We start from the raw sequence: 17106 nt of genomic DNA on the forward strand, positions 1-17106 counted from the left end.
ATTTTAGTTGTACATCTGTAAACAGGTTTTTGATTTGGCCAAATGTGTTCAGCCTAATAGCGATGATTATGATAATAGGATAATGGCTTTATAATTGCATTGCAGAACATCCGAAAAGTATTTTGCTACAAATTAAAGTGAGAGAATGCTAATAAGCGACACGTGCCCCCCCCCCCCCCCCCCCCCCCACCCCCTTCGGAGACGCCTGATGTTTCGCACGCGACGCGCCGACAACCGCTACCTTTCAACGAGGCGACGCCACCCACAAACACGGCCGTCTTTACAATTTACGAGCGGCTGATTACATAAAACTTGGACGGGGAGCTGAGAAAACGAAAGGCAAACCTGCTCGGCGAAAAACACACTGAGGTGTTTGTGAGCTGGGGGAGAGACGCTATGTCACCTTCTCCTCGACACCCAATTAAACGCTTCCATTTTTTTCAGTTTCTGCGTTTACTCAAGGTAGTAGGGACAAAGAATTGAAGTCAGGGGGAGGACAAACTGAAGGCAGATTCCTGAGGGGGGGGGGGCAATCCTCAGGTGGCTTATGATACGGTCAACTCTGCATCAAATCTGACAACGAGCACTTTTGGGATTGCCGTTCCCAAAAATGATTTCCCGCTTGATCACCCCCTCAACGCCTCCTCGCCCCCCCCCCGCCCATGCCTTACTTCCTTCCCCACAGCTGCCGGCGCTCTAATAATAGGACAACAATGCCCCCAGACGCACATTCGCAGACGCTTACTACGACTACGTTGACTACCGTGCGGAAAAGTTCACCTCACGGAACACGAAAAGTCGCTTTTTCGTAAGTGCAGCTTCCGTCCGGCGCGTCGGGGAAAGATGACGGTGTGAAATCCGGGGGAGGCTTTTCCTTACCTCAGAGTCTCATCCCAGAGAAGAAATCCCGACCAAAGCAACAAGTAGGAGTTCCGGTTGAGCTTTTTTGGCTGCCTTTTCCCCCTCATGCAGGATCTTAGCCGTAAACTGCCCGAGCGAGCGAGTCGGCTCTGCTATGCGAGAGTGTGAAAGAGTGAGAGAGTGAGTGCATGTGTGTCCTGACCGAGGACTCCTGCGGGGCTCACCCTCCCTGCCCCCCTCGACCATTCCACCACGACCACCTCCTCCCACACTTTCTCACAAAGCAGGAGCGTCCCGTTCTTTTCTTGTCGTTGGAGCTGATTTCAGGGAGGAAGTCAACTGTTGAGTTGCCGCCCCCCCTCTCTCCTCATTGTTGAAAGAAGGTAGAGGGAACAACGTGTTGTTCCTCGGGGCAAAGAGAGCAAGAGGAGGAGGTGGAAGAGGAGGAGGTGGAGTTGGGAGCCAAATTCCAACATTGCCGTCCAGCCAATGGGAGGCTTTGTTGCGGCCCGAGCGAAAAACCGCGGGGCCAGGCTCGGGCCTCTCCAGAAACACTTGGGCTCTTTGCCACTGAAACCCCTCCTGGCTTTTTGATACCATCGCTGCAAAAACTCAAGTCGACTAAAATCTTAAATCAAAGCTAAATATGCTTCTGGTCTTCTGTCAAGCCAATTTGAATGGATGGGCGGATAATGACGGTAGATACAGTAGCTCGCTAGCTACACAGACACGCGTACTAATATTAAGCTAGCAAGGTAGCTAGATAAACATTTTTGAAGAGTGACACTCGTGTTTGTTCTCAGGACATTTGTCAAGTTAAGCTTTTGTCCACAGAGATACCACCCCCCAAATCTTCTCAATGCCCCCCCCACTTTCTTCACTTCACACGACACTTCATTTCCCACCATCCAGTCACACGCCTCAGAAGGCTGTCTGTTTGTCTCGTCGTAGCGTCCAATTACAAACACAATAGCACAGCTGCTCCCCTTTCGGGCATGAATAGCAAAATGCCTTATTAAAATGATGACGACGATGGTAATGCCGATTATTACGGTATTGGGTAAAAAAAATGTAACGGCGCACCCGCTAGAGGCAGCGGCGGCAAATGCGTTGAGGTATGCGGCCGATAGAATTACAAAGCGTCTTTCATCTGCTGGCCCTGTCCCTCATCCCGCACTATCACTCTTTGTTTTTGTCACGCCTGAGAAGGTGTGAAAAGGTAATGACAACCAAATCGGGCCTTAATGTGATCGATTGCTAGCGAGCGTATAGCTGAATAGCAAGCGAGAACTTTCAATGACGGACGTGAGTGTCTGACTTCTTTTGGGTGAAGGTAGGATGGTGTATAGAAATTTATTATTTTATTAATTTAAAAAAATAGATATATATTTAGGACACATTATTGTGTTATTTATTAATTGTTAAAAAAAATATCACATTTAGATATTTGGGGTATTAATGAGCTAGGTTTGTTTATTTTTTTTACTGTTATTGACTTGTAAACATCGGTAAAATGTCGCCCCCGCCATCCTACTTTGATGTCGAAAAAGACTCGCAGGACTGCATTGTTTTGACTGCTTGCTTGCTATCACATGGCGGCGATAGATTTTTTTTTTCCCTCTCATCTCACTCTCTCCCCAGCGCCCCCCGGCACACTTCGCTCCGTGTGGGATCGACACATTTACATAAGAATTAGCGGTCGTGAAATGCGCATTTGCACGACTGTGGAAATGGAGACAAACACAAAAATTGATGTGCAAGAGGAACTTCTGCTCCCTGCAATACGATACCGCAGTGAGCCTCTTGTATCAAATGTATTATCTTACCGACAGGTTAAGTTAGTAGAGTAGATATAAAAAGTCTACACACCCCTGTTTGAAATGTGCAGGCTAAGCTAACGAAAGCCTGAGCCACCAGCGGCGGTTTACATAACAGCAAAACTGGATGTTTTCTTTCAATTAAAGTTGTCGGCAAAGATCACGACCTCGCAGGGTTCACGGGGTTAAATTTAACCCCGCGGCCTGCCGCAAAATAGTCTTCCCTCTCTTAAAATGAGATTACAGCGTAAAAAGACACACAGGCAAAAACTGCAGGCCGGCTCCTAAAATATCCTTGGCGCAGCGCTAAACTGGGGCGAGATGGTTAGCACATGACAAAACAAGCAAGGCTACGCTCGTATAAAAAGCGACGCGCATTCTTCCCTGGCAGAAACACACAAGAAATGCCGACGGCGCTTTCAAACCACAAGACCACCGCTTACATCTGGATGAAATATGGTCAAGTCGGGAAAGGTTCAACAAAAGGTGTGCCGACAAACTAAATAAATCAATTGACAACCCTTGGCTGAAAAGACAACGCTTCACTTGACATTGGCATTCTCCATTAGCATTAGCTTGCCTTTGGTTGCTTCTGAAGAGAAAAACTCCTCTCACAATTCCACTTTTAATTCCCCAAATTGCTGAGTGGACGGAATGGCATCCAAACGCAGACGGGGAGCCGGCGAAACGGCGAAGCTCAAACGCTGCTCTGTTATTTGAGTTATGCAGCGTCGCCCTGGATCCAAAACATACGCTAAGTGCGGGAGAATGTCCAGCATCAGCACAAGTCACACTGGCGGCGACTTGGGGAAAGAAATCAAAATGGAAAGATGGAGCTTTGTCTGAGGACACGTTCGAACCGATAGCCTCATCTTATTCGGATTAGATTCGCGATCGGCTTTTGGGGTCACGTAAGCGAGAACTTTGAAGAAATTTGTCACTCAACTATGACATCGTCTGTAACTAAAAGAACATTTAAGAGTTATGTTTGGGTGAGTGTTATTTTAGAACTAGAGTTTGGCGTTCGTTTGGCGACAGAGACTCTCCACACTTTGCTTTTTAGGCACAGGCACACAAGAAATGAGCTTTTTCAAATTTCGATGAATTTGCAATCTCAAAGGATTCCTAACTAAATCTTTTGGGGGTTTAGTGAAAGGCAACTTTTATTGCTTTTTCTTCTTCTTCTTAATGACTCGGTTGAGACTCAAACAGGCCTTGGGGGAGGCCACAAAAGAAGATGAAAAAGGGGGGGGGAAGAGAAAATACGACACTGTCGCCGTGATCCTCGCGGGATTTATTTATGTACATAACTCTCCCTCTTTCTTTCTCTCTCTCTCTTTCTCGCCGTCGGCCGCCCACAAACAGCCACAGGCGAGCGACACGCTGCATACAAATCAGGATTGGCAGAAGCACGGCATTATCGCGCCCACCGCAGCGCATGGGCGAGCTCACGTCCCGTCCCGTCCCATCCCACATGTGGGACCTTGAAACCGGAAGCTCTTCAACTTCCAAGATGACAAAGCCGGAATTCGGACTGGCCAACACTGTCCCTTTAATAAGCGTTCAAAATGCCAAATTTGGTTTTGTCCAACAGTTGTCAATGAGACAATTTCACTGCTGATCTGACATGACAAATGGCCAATTGAGCCCAATTTGGACATTTTGACTAAGTAAGACTTCTTAGCTCTCAAAAAGTATCAGCTGCTCACATCCGTGATAACCTCTTGAAAAACCACTCACCATGCTGAGCATCCGCTTCGGGCTCCATGGTAACTCACGCGTCCATATTCCAAGGGTCCAAAAGCGCCGCTAATGCAACTTTTGCCACCTTTCCGATTGGTTGTCCGCCGAGCGAGCGAGCGAGCGAGCGAGCTGCTGCTCCGGCCCTGCTGCGATTCAACTCGCATGAGCGGTGTGAAAGAAAAGGCACGGAGGGAGAGCCAGTGGACGGGAGGGAGGAGGCAAAGACGCTGTTTCCCCGCGTCAGGGGGTGGAGAGAGAGAGAACGAGAGAGCGAGAGAGGCTTGTGGTTGCTTTGGGGTTTTAACTCTGATGCCGATCAGCAAATTTTTTTTCCCCCCTCAGCGGGGAAAACCAAGGAAAAGCGTGTCACTTTTGGTTGTTTGCTGGCACCGTTTGGAATACAAATGTCACGCAGGGTGGCATGTCAAGGGAAAAAAAAAAAAAAATCTCGGGAAGATCTAAAATGTTTACAGAAGTTATAAAAAGTCCAGAGCTGATTTTTCCCACGTTTGTCCCCAGTCAGAGAAAACTGATGTATTTACATTCTCGTATTCCCTCCCATGACGAGCTTTTTTGATCAAGGAGATATGAAAGCCGATATCATATTTTGTGGCTGAGCTATTTGGACTCCAAATGTGAGCGATGCAAACGACGCGCAGGCAGAAGGACACGCGGCTCCTCTCACTCGTTTGGCCTTCAACGTCTTCATATTTTAAGAGTTCATTCTAAATCATCTCTGCTAACTTGTGGTTTGGATAGCATCGCTTTTGTTGGAGACAAAAAACAACCCTAGCAATCATTTGGTTGCTAATTTGTAAATAAATGTCTCCCTCTAGTGGTCAACGCTTAGTCTGACTTGAATCTGGTCATTTAACGTTCGCTTCCATTCCAAAAAGCCAAGTGTTGAAACGGCAGCAATGGAGTGTCTGCTTTCTTGCGCGAGTGTTAAATGATTGAAAAGTCGTGCTCACCGCTCCGGGCGGACGGCGGGCCGCACAGCTCGCTAAAGTGCGTCTCGGCAGGCACGCTGATGGTGCGCCGCAGAAGGCCGGCACCGCCTGACGTGCATTCTCTGCGCTCCATCTGAAATGGGAGAAAACACAATTAGCCAATCGAAAAAAAGAAAGAAAATCAACCAATCCACTCCGATTTGAGACCGGGTGAAATGCTCCGACGGGGCAGAAATGGCCCCCAAGGGCCTTAGGTTGGCCACCGCTGTTTCACAGCTGTGATAAATGAGCGCCGTCAAAGGAAAAACGTCATCGGCGTGCGTCAGGACTTTGTGCTTCAAAGCCTGAATCATAAACGGGAGATTGCAGAAGATAAAGTGAACAAAGAGAGGGCACAAGCGTCTCCCGTCCTTTTGTCATCGGGCTAAAATCACATGTACACATATACACCACCAGATGGCAGCAGAGCATTTAAAAAGGTGAGGATCATAAAACAGCAAACACTCAGGCTCTCATTGCTGCAAGCGCCATTTTTTCTCAAGTACTTTTTCCACGGGAAGGATGTGGCTACCTGCTTTTCCTTAAATGTGGCGCGGCCATCGCCAAAGGCGCCAAACGGCGGCGGCTTCCAGGCGCCTCGCTCGTCGAACGAGCGGCCACGTGACAGCCAGTGTCGCGAAGGGCATCGGACGTCTGGGGAGAGACACAGGAGGGCCGACTTTATCCCAAGATCATTTCATTTACAAGCCTGTGGTGAAATTCCTGTCCAAGTGTGTATCAGGCATTCAAGTGTCGACTCCAATCTGCAATTCAATGACGGCGGCAGTGCGGGGAGAGATATGCGGCGCTATTCATCGGCCTTGTGTGTGTGTGTATGTGTGTGTGCGCGAGTGTGTGTGTAGTCCTGTCATGCTTGAGCGAGCTCCATGCTACGCTGTGTGGGAAAGATAAGCCGTGTTCCAATCAGATAGCCGATTGCCAGCCTCACCGCATTTTTGCTGCCCCCAGGTGGTCGTTTTTTTTTTCTTGGCCCCTTAGTCTGCGTGGGAGCGTCTGGATGCTAGTTTTGGCCTAATGCTCCCATTTGGGCGACTGTTCAATAAATGACTGATAGCAGGTTGCGTTAGCTTCCAGCTGCTAGCACCTCCGGAAAGATGATCGCGTTCCTCCTCCGCTACGTTGGCCTGCGCTCGTGTCGTCGGAGGCTGCTGACAAACAAAGCCGCAGCGATGAAATAAACATAACTTGCCGACCCGGAACAAGCAAACGAGCTTTCAAATGTTTGAAATATTCAAACCAACAGACTCGACGCGGGAGCGAACGTTGCGAAGATTAAGACACGCTTGACGGATTACGATGATACAATGAGAGCGATTGTTTATTCAGGGGGGTGACATTGTAATCAATGAGTTGATTAGTAATAATTACATCCGTGAGGTCATGACCTGAAGCGCATTTCAAGGGAGAAATAGAAGAGATGTTTTGGATATTCCTGCAATCAAAGCTTCGGCAAATGGAAGCAGGAGTTCGGAATATTTCTCCCTTTTGATTTGATTACGATTGCCTCCACGATTATATTTTGCAATTATTTTATTTTTACAATATAATTTGCTCAAGTAAGCGCAACTTTTTATTGTTACAGCAGAGCTAACGAGATGACCTGAAATCAGCCACGTGAGTGACTGTTTCCGTGGCGACGCTCGTCGGAGCGTGACGAGAAGGACGGACCGCGCCTCGGGCCGCGGATCTCGGTCAGTACCGGGATCAATAAGCGGCTTCTCCATGAAGCTTTTCAGGAAGTTTGGGAATTTTCTCCAGAGGCGCTTTCACTTACAAGCTGGAGACTTGGTTCAGGTGGATTCGCAGGCACTGCTGCGTCGGGAACTTTTTTTTTTCTTTCTTCCTTGCCATTTTACACCGGCTCTCGGAATAAACTCAATTACATAATCTTGCTGGCCACCTGCTATGTTGCTCCGGGCGGTCATGCGGCGCGTTTGAGCGTAAATAATGCTGAGCTAGCATTGCTAACTGCAACCATATGGCTTGACAAGAACAATAATTCAATAAAACAAAACAGCTCTTATCAATTTAAACTATTTGTTGTGAAGCATCACTTTACTACCGATGTCATTTATAAACTGCATACTAATTAGGGCCCAAGTAATTCTAAAATGATAACTTTCTTCACGATAAATAATAGACGGATAGATAGGTGCCTCACCTGACAGGTAATCAGATAGCACGCTGTCTTGCGGCTGCATTCCCATCCTTTGCTTTGCGGCGCTAATGACGAGCCAGGAGAAGAATTCACGCGTCGGCCGGCCACCGCCACTCACCATCCTGTGCGTGTGTTGTCATCGTACGCCAAGTGAGAGCGACACAAACGGGAGGAGGGGGGGGAATGCTGCTTGAGAAAAGTGAAGGGAGGGGCCGGAGGAGAACAGACAGAGGTGGTCCCAAAAAACATCACAGATAGACAAATACTTCCTAAATTGTAACACTATAGAGACTAACACCTTTGAAAATCAGACTATTAATCCAATCTAATTTACAAGTACAACATTGCATGATGTAATAGAATGTGTAAAGTATTTTCTTATTCACTTGGAGTGACACAATGGCCGCCGGCGTCTTTAGCCAACTAAAAGCGTCCATACGTGACAGAACGCCGTCAAAGCAAAGGAAGCACGGTCAGGCTTATTTCCATCCGCGTGGATTTGCTGGTTACGCATTAACGCAAACGCTAATCCGCAAGCGGCGAAGCGGCTTCGATGACTTGCCCACTAATAGAAATGTTGACAGGAATTTGGAATTATTCCCACCTCGTCGACCCTCGGCAAGGTTTCCACGGTAACAAAAAACGTGCACCGTGCCGTGAAATTTGTTCTTTGATGGACATGTGTTTTTGAAAACTTCAAGGACCACATGAACATGTTTAACATGATACTTCATAAAGCGCATTTTTTGTAACAAAGACAAGATTCAGTTAAACACAAATTGCACAATTATGTGAAAATGTCATTTAAAAACACTTCAGTCTAAAATAAATAGAATGCTTTTGCAAACATTATTAAAGTTAGAGTTACAACTTTTTTATCACGTCACGTAAAAGACAAGATTACGTTAAAAAAAAAAATCAAGGAAATTGAGTCATCCGGCAACACTGCTGTGCTTCATTTAGCAAACAACAGAGGGCGCCAGAGCTTCAAACTTTGCACAAACCAGGATGCAAGCTACCCATTTAAAAAAAAAAAAAAAAAAAACTACTGGACCTGCTAAATCAAACATAATGCAGTCTTTCAAATACTTGAAACCTATCTCTTTTTAAATTTGGAGGCTAATTAAGTCTTCAAAGACCTTAGTCATTCAACATTATTCAAGAAAACATTGACAGTGCTCAAATACCACGGGGTGTTGTAGTAGCTGGGAAATCCACACGAGGGCGCTTTTGCTCCATGCTTTTTCCATACAAGTGATTTTTTTTTGAATGAAAAAAAAAATCAGTGGACTGTTCATTTAGCACCCGATAAAATAAAAAAAGAAAAAAGAAATGTAAATGCGACATGGTGAGATGCATGAGTCATCCCACTCTCGTCTTCAGACCTCCGAATGGGGACTCAGGCAAGCAACAGGGGGCGCCAAAGACATCACAGCCCGCCCCCAACGGCCTTAAAAAAATCCCATCTCCTGCACATTAGCGCAGATTTTCCCCTGCAGAGGCGGACTTTTAAGTGGTGTCTGTCTGCGTAATGAGTGGACGCGGTCCAGCGGCGAGGCTACAGGCAACAGGTGGCCTCTCGTCTTCAATATTCCGAAAGCTAATTTATCTCCTTCTCCGGTGGCTTCCTTTCATTTGGCCGGCTAGTTACATCTCGGGCCGGCAAGACTCGGCAAAGAAGATGTCATTAATCTCTGTTAGGGGTGTTTAAATGTAAAACGAAAATTTGCGGAAGGGAAAAAAAATAACTTTAAAACACAAGCAATCATGAAAGTGGAAATCCAAAGGGGATTGATTCACATTTGTCGCTTGTAAACATCAAATATCAATTTGGATCTTCAATGCGGCAAATATTGCAGACTCCGTGACGCCATTTCAGTGAGGGACATCAAAGTGGCCATCTGTATTCTTTCCGCCATGCTGGCATGTCATTTCCAAACATCCCAGCATCCCATAATGCAGAGCAAAGGGGTCGCAGTTAAGACGCGAGTGATGCATAGCGACGCTCCAAAGTGAGGTCACGCAGAGTGGAAGCGCCCAGGGGCTCGCTCCACTTGCCGGCGGTCCCGCTCGGCTCACCATCACGGAAGGAAGACGCTATCAGACACCCTCGGGTCGCATAAGACGCTTCCCGGGATGTCGTTGAGTGCGAACGAGAACGACGATGGACCTCCCAAAGAGGTTCATTAAAAAAAAAAAAAAAAAAACTTGGGTCAGGCTGGCCGGCTGTTTTCCCATGAATGTGACCTTTTGACCTTTCGTTAGCATCAAAGACACGTAAAGTTTTTATTGAAAATACGTATACATTTATACAAATCTTCACATATACTACACATACAAATATATACTCGTTGTCCCGACCTTCAAAGACACTTGAGCCTCACATCCAGTCCATGCTTTTGTAGTCAGAAGGCGCTCAGGTGCATTTGGCGGACTTTTCACTCCATCACCGGTGAGTCACTGCCCCGACATCGCATCGTAGCGCCTCAAAACGCCAAATCCCCCGTTCGACAGGCCAAAATGAGAGCGGGGGAGGAAAAAAAAGTCCCCGGAGTAATGAAAGCTCTCCCCTCTCAGGGATCAGACAAACAGCATATCTTGTCATCTTGCCTCCATTCTGCTCTTCGATCGCCACCTCCTTTCTTCCCCTCCGCCCTCAAAGTCACAACAAGAGCAGAGCACACCAGGGCCATTTATCAGGAGAAAAAAAAAAAAAAAACGGAATGCCACACCGTTTATTTCCCTGCCGACTCCCCGGAGAAAGAAAAGATTACCCAAGTAAAGTATTTACGTTGGCTTAGCAACCGAGGCAAAGTGTTCATATCCACAAGCGCGAGTAAAGCATTTTAAGCTCTTCTCTCGCCAGGAGGGAGAAAGAGAGGAAAAATAACAAAAAATAAAGTACAGGAAGGAGCAGTGCCTTTCTTGACAAAAGCATGAAAGAGCAGGAAAGCAAAAAATCCTCCAGCAATCCTCGCAGACAAAAAAAATAAAGCAAAAAGAAATCAAGCCAGCCTTTCTCATCGTCTTTTCCCAGACTTTTTGGAAGCTGCCACGAAACGTGCCGCAGCATGCAAAATACGCAAAAATGAAATGGAGCGCATTCAAAATCTCTCACACACACATTTCTCACACAATGGCCAATCAGGTCCCCCCCCCAAAAAAAAACAAAAAAAAAACATCACCAAAACATCTTTCTTCATGTTCTTTCCACCTTTGAGCGCTTCATCAAATCCCTTCTCTCGGGCGGCTTGTTCTGCCGAATTAACCGTTTTCCGCCATGGCCCGCTCGGTCAAGCCGTTCCTATTATTGGTCGCCGATAACCTCCGCCAATTAACACGAGCTTAGCCGCCGGAAGAAATCCCTTTAAAGCCACGGCTAAGACGGCGCGGATCAACGGAAAGCAACGGCGTCCGCTTGATTTCAAATGCTATTTGGAACGGGCTTGATCCGTGATCAGGAACCGGCCGGCGCGCTTCTCGGACCTGATAAGGAGCTTTTGTCGATAAGCGGGTCGATAGCCCAGGCGGGGAGCTTGCGATGATCGGGCCGCTAAGGTAGGTTCGTCTCGAACGGGAAGTAGGTAGTTGACAAAAAAAAAAATCTATAGCAGAAGTTTGTCGGCAACACAAAAGATTTTATTGTGACAGCAGATGAAAACAATTTACTGGCACAGTCTTGGATTTTAGGAGTAAAAGGCGAGCGTATAAAGGACGTCTGGCGCCCGCTTGTTTGTCCTCGGGTTACGGCAGATGTCGTGGTCTTATTGCTTTTGGCTCTCTCGGTTCTTATTTACAACCGTGATCTGTCCATGGGCCTTTAGTACGTTATTTTTCCAAACAGGTTTTTTTGCAGACGTGAATTGTTGGTAGTGCGACAGGGTTCCCTAATTGAAGTAGGAAGATGTTGCTAATTAGCGCTGACTTTATCGACTAACGGTGAGATTTGCTCTACCTATTTACTGTCGGGAGGGGCTGAGGAGGTTTACGGCGGGATAACAATGGAAGCCGGAGTCTCTGAGATCAAACGATTTTATTTCGGTTGTAACCACAAGAAGTAGGAGCGGGGTGGATGAGTGGTGGGGAGCCGGCAGGAGGGGAGGGGAAGGGAGGGGAGGGCGGTCTCTTCTGGGAACGCTGCTCCAGATTCCGATATCCACTTTGTTTTGTCTCTCGCTCTCCCTTGGCCCTTTGAAATATTTAGTAGGAATTCTTGACTAACATGCTCGCAATCGCCGCGTTCCCCCGTCGTCCCCGAGAGGCGTCCGTCCGTCAAGCGGCCAACATCTGGAAGCGGACAGCCGTTCCCTCCGGACGCCGCGGATGGCCGCGTCGGATCGAGCGGCCGCTTCCTGCCTTCCGTGGCGGGCCCGCCGGAGAGACTCTTGTCCCTCATGCCACAAATCCATCCAGCCATTCATCTGCGGCGTATCCCAGTTAGGTTGGAGCTGGGGCGGAGCCGGGGTGCATTCCCTGCTGGCTTGAGGTAGACCGGGGGCGGGTTCACCATCTGTGGTTTCTGAAGTGGTGGATGGGTTCCTGAAGAATGGATCCCCCTTGGTTTGCCCTCGCCTCCCTCCCTGTCTTTTGGTACCTGCTGGTAGTGTCGTGGTGAAATGAGGAGAGGAGCCCGGCTAATCCGCGTTTCCGGGGAAACTATCGGCAGCGGCGCAGGTTAATATCCATACAGGCCAAGGTTAAGCTGACGGACAAAATGGCGAGCGACCCCACCGCCGCCGCCCCCGCCTTCTCCGTGCCGCTTGTTACCCCGCCCTGCCCCGCCGCACGCCCTTGCCTTGTTAGGGCACGGGCGCCATACGACGGGGTTTTGTTTTAGCCATGCTAATAATGCGTGTCCTCTTATCCATACAGATGAGAACGGGAGAACAGATGGCCGGGGGAAACAAGAGTCACCTCGCACAAAATTAACCGCCGAGCATCTTTGCATCCCCTGCTGGGAGCTGAAGATTCTCGCCACTGAAAATGCCACAGCTCGACGACGACATGGCAAGGTGCCAGTTGGGCGACTGTGTGGAAAAGTTACAAGGTAGGAGAATTCATCTCTGTTTTTTTTTTTATCGTGTGTGGTTGGCATCTCATGCTGCGGTGACTCTGCAGTTCTGAGTGCACCGTTCCAATTTAACGGCCAACACTGTAAACATGCGGCCATTTTATTCCATTCCCGCTTCTAGCTAAATGCTAAGCCATGACGGCTCACCTTTAAAAGTCGATCAAAGCGTAACAAGGCTAGCGAAACAAAAAGAAGGTGAGCCAAACGGGGCCCGGAGTACGAGAAGAAGCAAGAGCAGAGTTTTGATTCATGCTTTTGGCCTACTGCGAAAGCCCCGACGGGCCGCCCCGGCAGAAGATCATTACTCTGCCTGTCATTGCTAACTGTATTACGCCGGAGACCAGCTCGGCGTATCGCTCTAATATCGCTCCCGTTAAGATAACGCGGTCGGCGGTGGGGGCAGGGCGCAATGAGCCCCATTGATTTCCACTCCAACTTGAAAATCATCAGCGTGTAGACGGGGCGGCCGTCACCGGTCAAAGACTTTTGTTTTTTGCTGACCGCGGCCTTCCCGGTAATAACCGCAGCAGTTGATAACCTGGTGACCGTTAAAAATCAATATTCGTCTTGACGGAAAGCTATTGCGAGCGCACCGATCACATCCGTGGATGACGGTAATCGATTAAATACGATTATTTTATTGGATTAGACCGCGGGGCTTCGATAACACAATAGAAATTGCGTCTTGAATATCCTTCCAATGGCGTTAGCGTTCTCTTCCATCTTGATATTTAGGCTGATCAAAAAAAATAAATAAATAAAACGCCTTATGGCACATTTACAGCAATGTTTTTTTTTATGTGCATCGACCCTGTGCGATAAATCAACAAATAAATAAAGTTCACATTTCACTCTGTCCTCTAAAGAAATTTACGTGCGTTTATTCACAGCAACAACGACAACTCGAGGCGGCCTCGCCGGCCACCAGGCGCCGGTCAATAAGCGGAATTGTCAAGCCAGCAAACAAACGATTCCTCGGAAATGAATTACTGGGGAAAAGAAGGATAAAAAAATAAACAAAATAAAGCGTCACCAAACTTGTAACTTTTTTCTGCACTCGCTTACAACCTGAATAAACTAAACGGTCTGACGGTCTAATCGATGACATCTTCGTCACACTTTGGTACCAGTCGCCCCCCCCACCTAAAAAAAAACAACAACTACAGAAGACACTCAAGGACTCTGAATGGAGGCCTGATAAATAAACGATGGAGGCTCTCGATATCTCGCTTGGAAACCTGCTTGGCCCTGTCAGCGCACGAAGCGCTTGCATCAGTCTTCGCTCTACCTGGAATGCTGAGAAGAGGATTAGAGGCCAAAGAAGAACCGCCGGCGGGCTGGAGACGAGAGCAAGAAAGAAAATAAGAAAGAAAAAAAAAAGGGAAAATAAAACATGAGCCTTTCCTTGGTAATCCACCAGCAGAGGATTACCAGACGAAATATCGTATTCGCCTTGGTAGATAATGACTCTGATGGAGAGGTCGCGCCGGCCGGGCGCTCGCCGTTTGCATGGCGCTTGCTAAAATATGACAGCTTGTGTTGTCACACTTGGCCTCAAAGAGATTGGACACGCTTGAAAGGAGGGGGACCCTCATGACGCTTTGCGAAGATGGGAGGAAAGAAAGGGTGGCGCTAGGATTTTGCTTCTGCGCTGGGATCTTGCGTCATCTTTAACGGTTAAGACCAAGACAAGACTTTGGAGGGGGGGGGTTGAGTTTAAGACAAAACCAGGACCTTCAAGGTCTCGAGGTCTTGAGGGTTAGAAGACAAACAGAAGGTTGGCTGAATCTTTTGGAGAAGCTATTAGCTTAATTTTAGCTAGCAGACAGTTGCGAGAAGATGAATAACCAAATGAAGAAATGGAAATTACAGTGACTGGTTTGGGGCACAATGAAAAAACGATTTCCAACATGAGGCAATAATGTCGACAGGTTATCCGCCACCTGAGCGGCGTGCGGGGAAAAGCTGTTGGGATGTGCTACCGACAAGCTAGCAAGGTGAGAACGTTGATGCCGGCGTGGTAATTCAAAAAAAAAAATTCGTCACCTGCGATTGTTTCAACGACTTGAAAGCTTCGTATGGCTTCGCACATTTCATTCAAATATAGAAATGAATGCCACTTAAATAAAACAAATTTATCGATTAGCATCACCGCTAGTTGGATCCAAATGATTGTGTGTGTAATTCTAGAGAGCAAACTTTTCGGCTGCCCTCCAGGTTGATATTTTGATTCATACTTAATACTGGAGTGGACTGATGAGATGGTGTTCGCAATCTTTTTCAGCTTGGGTGGGCAAAGTACTATTGATTTTTTTTTTCCTCTCCATCCCTTCAGCAGGTGGATTAAGAAACAAGTTTGCCTCTTTGGACGACGGCTAAATATGAAAGGGCCTTGCGGGCGTACCACATTCAACTATTTCCTCTCCTGACATTTCTATCTAACAGTCCGACAAACAAGCGGCAATCTGTCAGGAGGGGGGGGGGGGGGCAGCGGACATATTGCAATATTTGAAACGCTTGAAAAGATTTGATTAGGATGAGTGCGAGAGCAGGAAAATGACCGTATTGATTTTTCAAAAGCTTATGAATAAAATGACGCCGGTCCTGTTGGGAGTGCCAAATAAATTTATCGTTTTCAAAAGTTGTGACAACGTCTGTTTTTTTTTTTTGGTGCTTTGTGGAAGCATGACTCCAAGATTTTAGAGGTGGATTCAGGTATTGTCACTTAGTTTTTGTTAACCCTTTATTACTCAAGAGATTCAAAATTTTGAGAGCTTCCTCTGGAAAAATTCTCAGGTTTGAGTGCATAATCCAGGCGCTAATTTTGTCAAAAAAACGCTGGAACATTCTGAGTCACGTCGCCCACATGTCCCGCCTACCGGGTGACAGTCGCGACAAATCCCAAACGTCTGTGTGCCTTCTCCGTCGCAAAAATGGTAAAGAGGCGACACGTCAGCTCAGCGTCTCGACAAGACGCCGTGCCAAACCGTATCCCGGAGCCAGCGTACGCGTCGCCCTATCGCGGTGCCAAAGACGACGTGAAAAAAAGCACCTGATGACGTTTGGCTATTCTACAAAGAGTTGACGGCGTCTGTAGGAAAATAACGGTTTGAGTCGCTCTCAGGTAAACCAGGTCGATGTCAAGGGAGGCATCAAAGACAAGGCACATCAAAGTTGCGGAATTGCTTTTTTTTTTCCAAATCAAAATTTCGTAAATGACCTCATTTGACCTCACCTCTAAATGAGCATAAGTTCAATTTTGGAGCCTCCAACCGCAGCCGTCCGTCTATGTTTTAAATTTAGAGAACGTACTGAGGCGAGCAGGTTCACCTCGTGAACGTGGTGGCGACAGATGTCACTTTTTGTCAAGACATGTCGGCCTTGGCTGCTCACTTGGCGTTTGTCTAAGCAGCTTGAAGGCTCTTATTAGCCTTCGTCTGCTTCACAAGGCTGCTGCGTTATTGTCGCCCATGCCGCTGCTGCCGGCGGCGGCGGGCTGGGCCTTTGCTATCTCGGCCTTCAGTTGCCGTCTTAGCCGACTTAATCCAAGCGCTGCAATTATAAAAACCGTCACTACTGAAGAAAAACACGGTAGCGGCATCCGGAATACACAAAGGCTAACACTGGCTTGTCGATCATTCCGCTAGTAGAGTAGAACTACGTTATTAAATTCCCATTATGACAATTAAAGTGTAAAAAAAAAAAGGACACATTAAGTAGAGCTGAACAATTTAGAAAAATAATTCTGATTTTTTTCCACATCCATCACGATTTCATAAACGATTATCTTTTCAAGATCGTCTTTTAATATTATCTTAAATTAATTATATTTCATTCTATTTATCTTGTATAATCATGACTCGATAGTGAGCCACAATCAATGTTAGCGTATGTTAGCTTACGTTAGCTTAAGTTTAGTGTTTCTTTCTCTGCTGCGTGAAATTTTCTTTACGGGTCTCGCTCGCTTGCTCCTGAAATTTACTGGAGCTGGGATGCTTTTTTTTTTCCTCCCCTGGAAAGGTGACCTCCACTCCCGACTGTGATGAATCTGTGGCAGCTTTCTGCGTCACGAAGGCTTTTTTAATGTTCAGGGTGGGAACGGGGCGGGGGGGTAAACTCTGAATGTGAGTTAATGAAGCCTATAAATAGTGAATGAAGAGTGAAACTAGAGAGGACAAAAAAAAAAAAAAAAAAAGATACAGAGCCTGGAAACATGCAAATCATGCGAGTTGAATGACCTTCGGAATAAAAGAACGTTTAAAACTGAGCGGAGAGCAAAACAGCCAATTACCATCCTCAAAACATTCGCTCGTCTAATTTGCAGAATACATTTGAGCTATAGACACGTGTCCCCACCATCTTGATTCTGCTTCTGATACCGTGTCATTGACAAACCACGTTAATTAAAACAAAGTCGAGGTTTTCAGCGATGGTCACGACATTAAG

General features: G+C 47.0%; 1 protein-coding gene and 1 long non-coding RNA gene across 8 annotated transcripts in view; one reads left to right on the plus strand and one right to left on the minus strand.

Annotated features, from left to right (window-relative positions):
- LOC125979266 (disabled homolog 2-interacting protein) overlaps positions 1–7851 on the minus strand; it is a 38725-nt gene extending 30874 nt beyond the window's left edge. For 2 of the 7 annotated variants that reach the window (XM_049737288.2, XM_049737286.2), the window contains exons 1-3: positions 7593–7851; positions 5943–6064; positions 5393–5504 (exon numbers count right to left, since the gene is read on the minus strand). In XM_049737288.2, coding sequence (XP_049593245.1) covers positions 5393–5504; positions 5943–6064; positions 7593–7710 — 352 coding nt within the window. In that variant the 5' untranslated portion in view covers positions 7711–7851. Of the gene's footprint in view, positions 1–879; positions 1285–4418; positions 4585–5392; positions 5505–5942; positions 6065–7592 lie in introns of those variants that run through there. The other 5 variants (XM_049737293.2, XM_049737292.2, XM_049737297.2 and 2 more) reach the window with 3 other exon arrangements.
- A 3883-nt stretch (positions 7852–11734) lies between these two features.
- On the plus strand, positions 11735–16435 carry LOC125979342 (uncharacterized). The gene is made up of 3 exons (XR_007485301.2): positions 11735–12263; positions 12462–12636; positions 13551–16435. It is a non-coding gene; the product is annotated as an uncharacterized lncRNA (long non-coding RNA).
- Positions 16436–17106: the final 671 nt, after the last annotated feature.

This window comes from Syngnathus scovelli, chromosome 13 (genome assembly GCF_024217435.2).
Source record: "Syngnathus scovelli strain Florida chromosome 13, RoL_Ssco_1.2, whole genome shotgun sequence".
In the NCBI taxonomy this organism is placed as follows: Eukaryota; Metazoa; Chordata; class Actinopteri; order Syngnathiformes; family Syngnathidae; genus Syngnathus; species Syngnathus scovelli.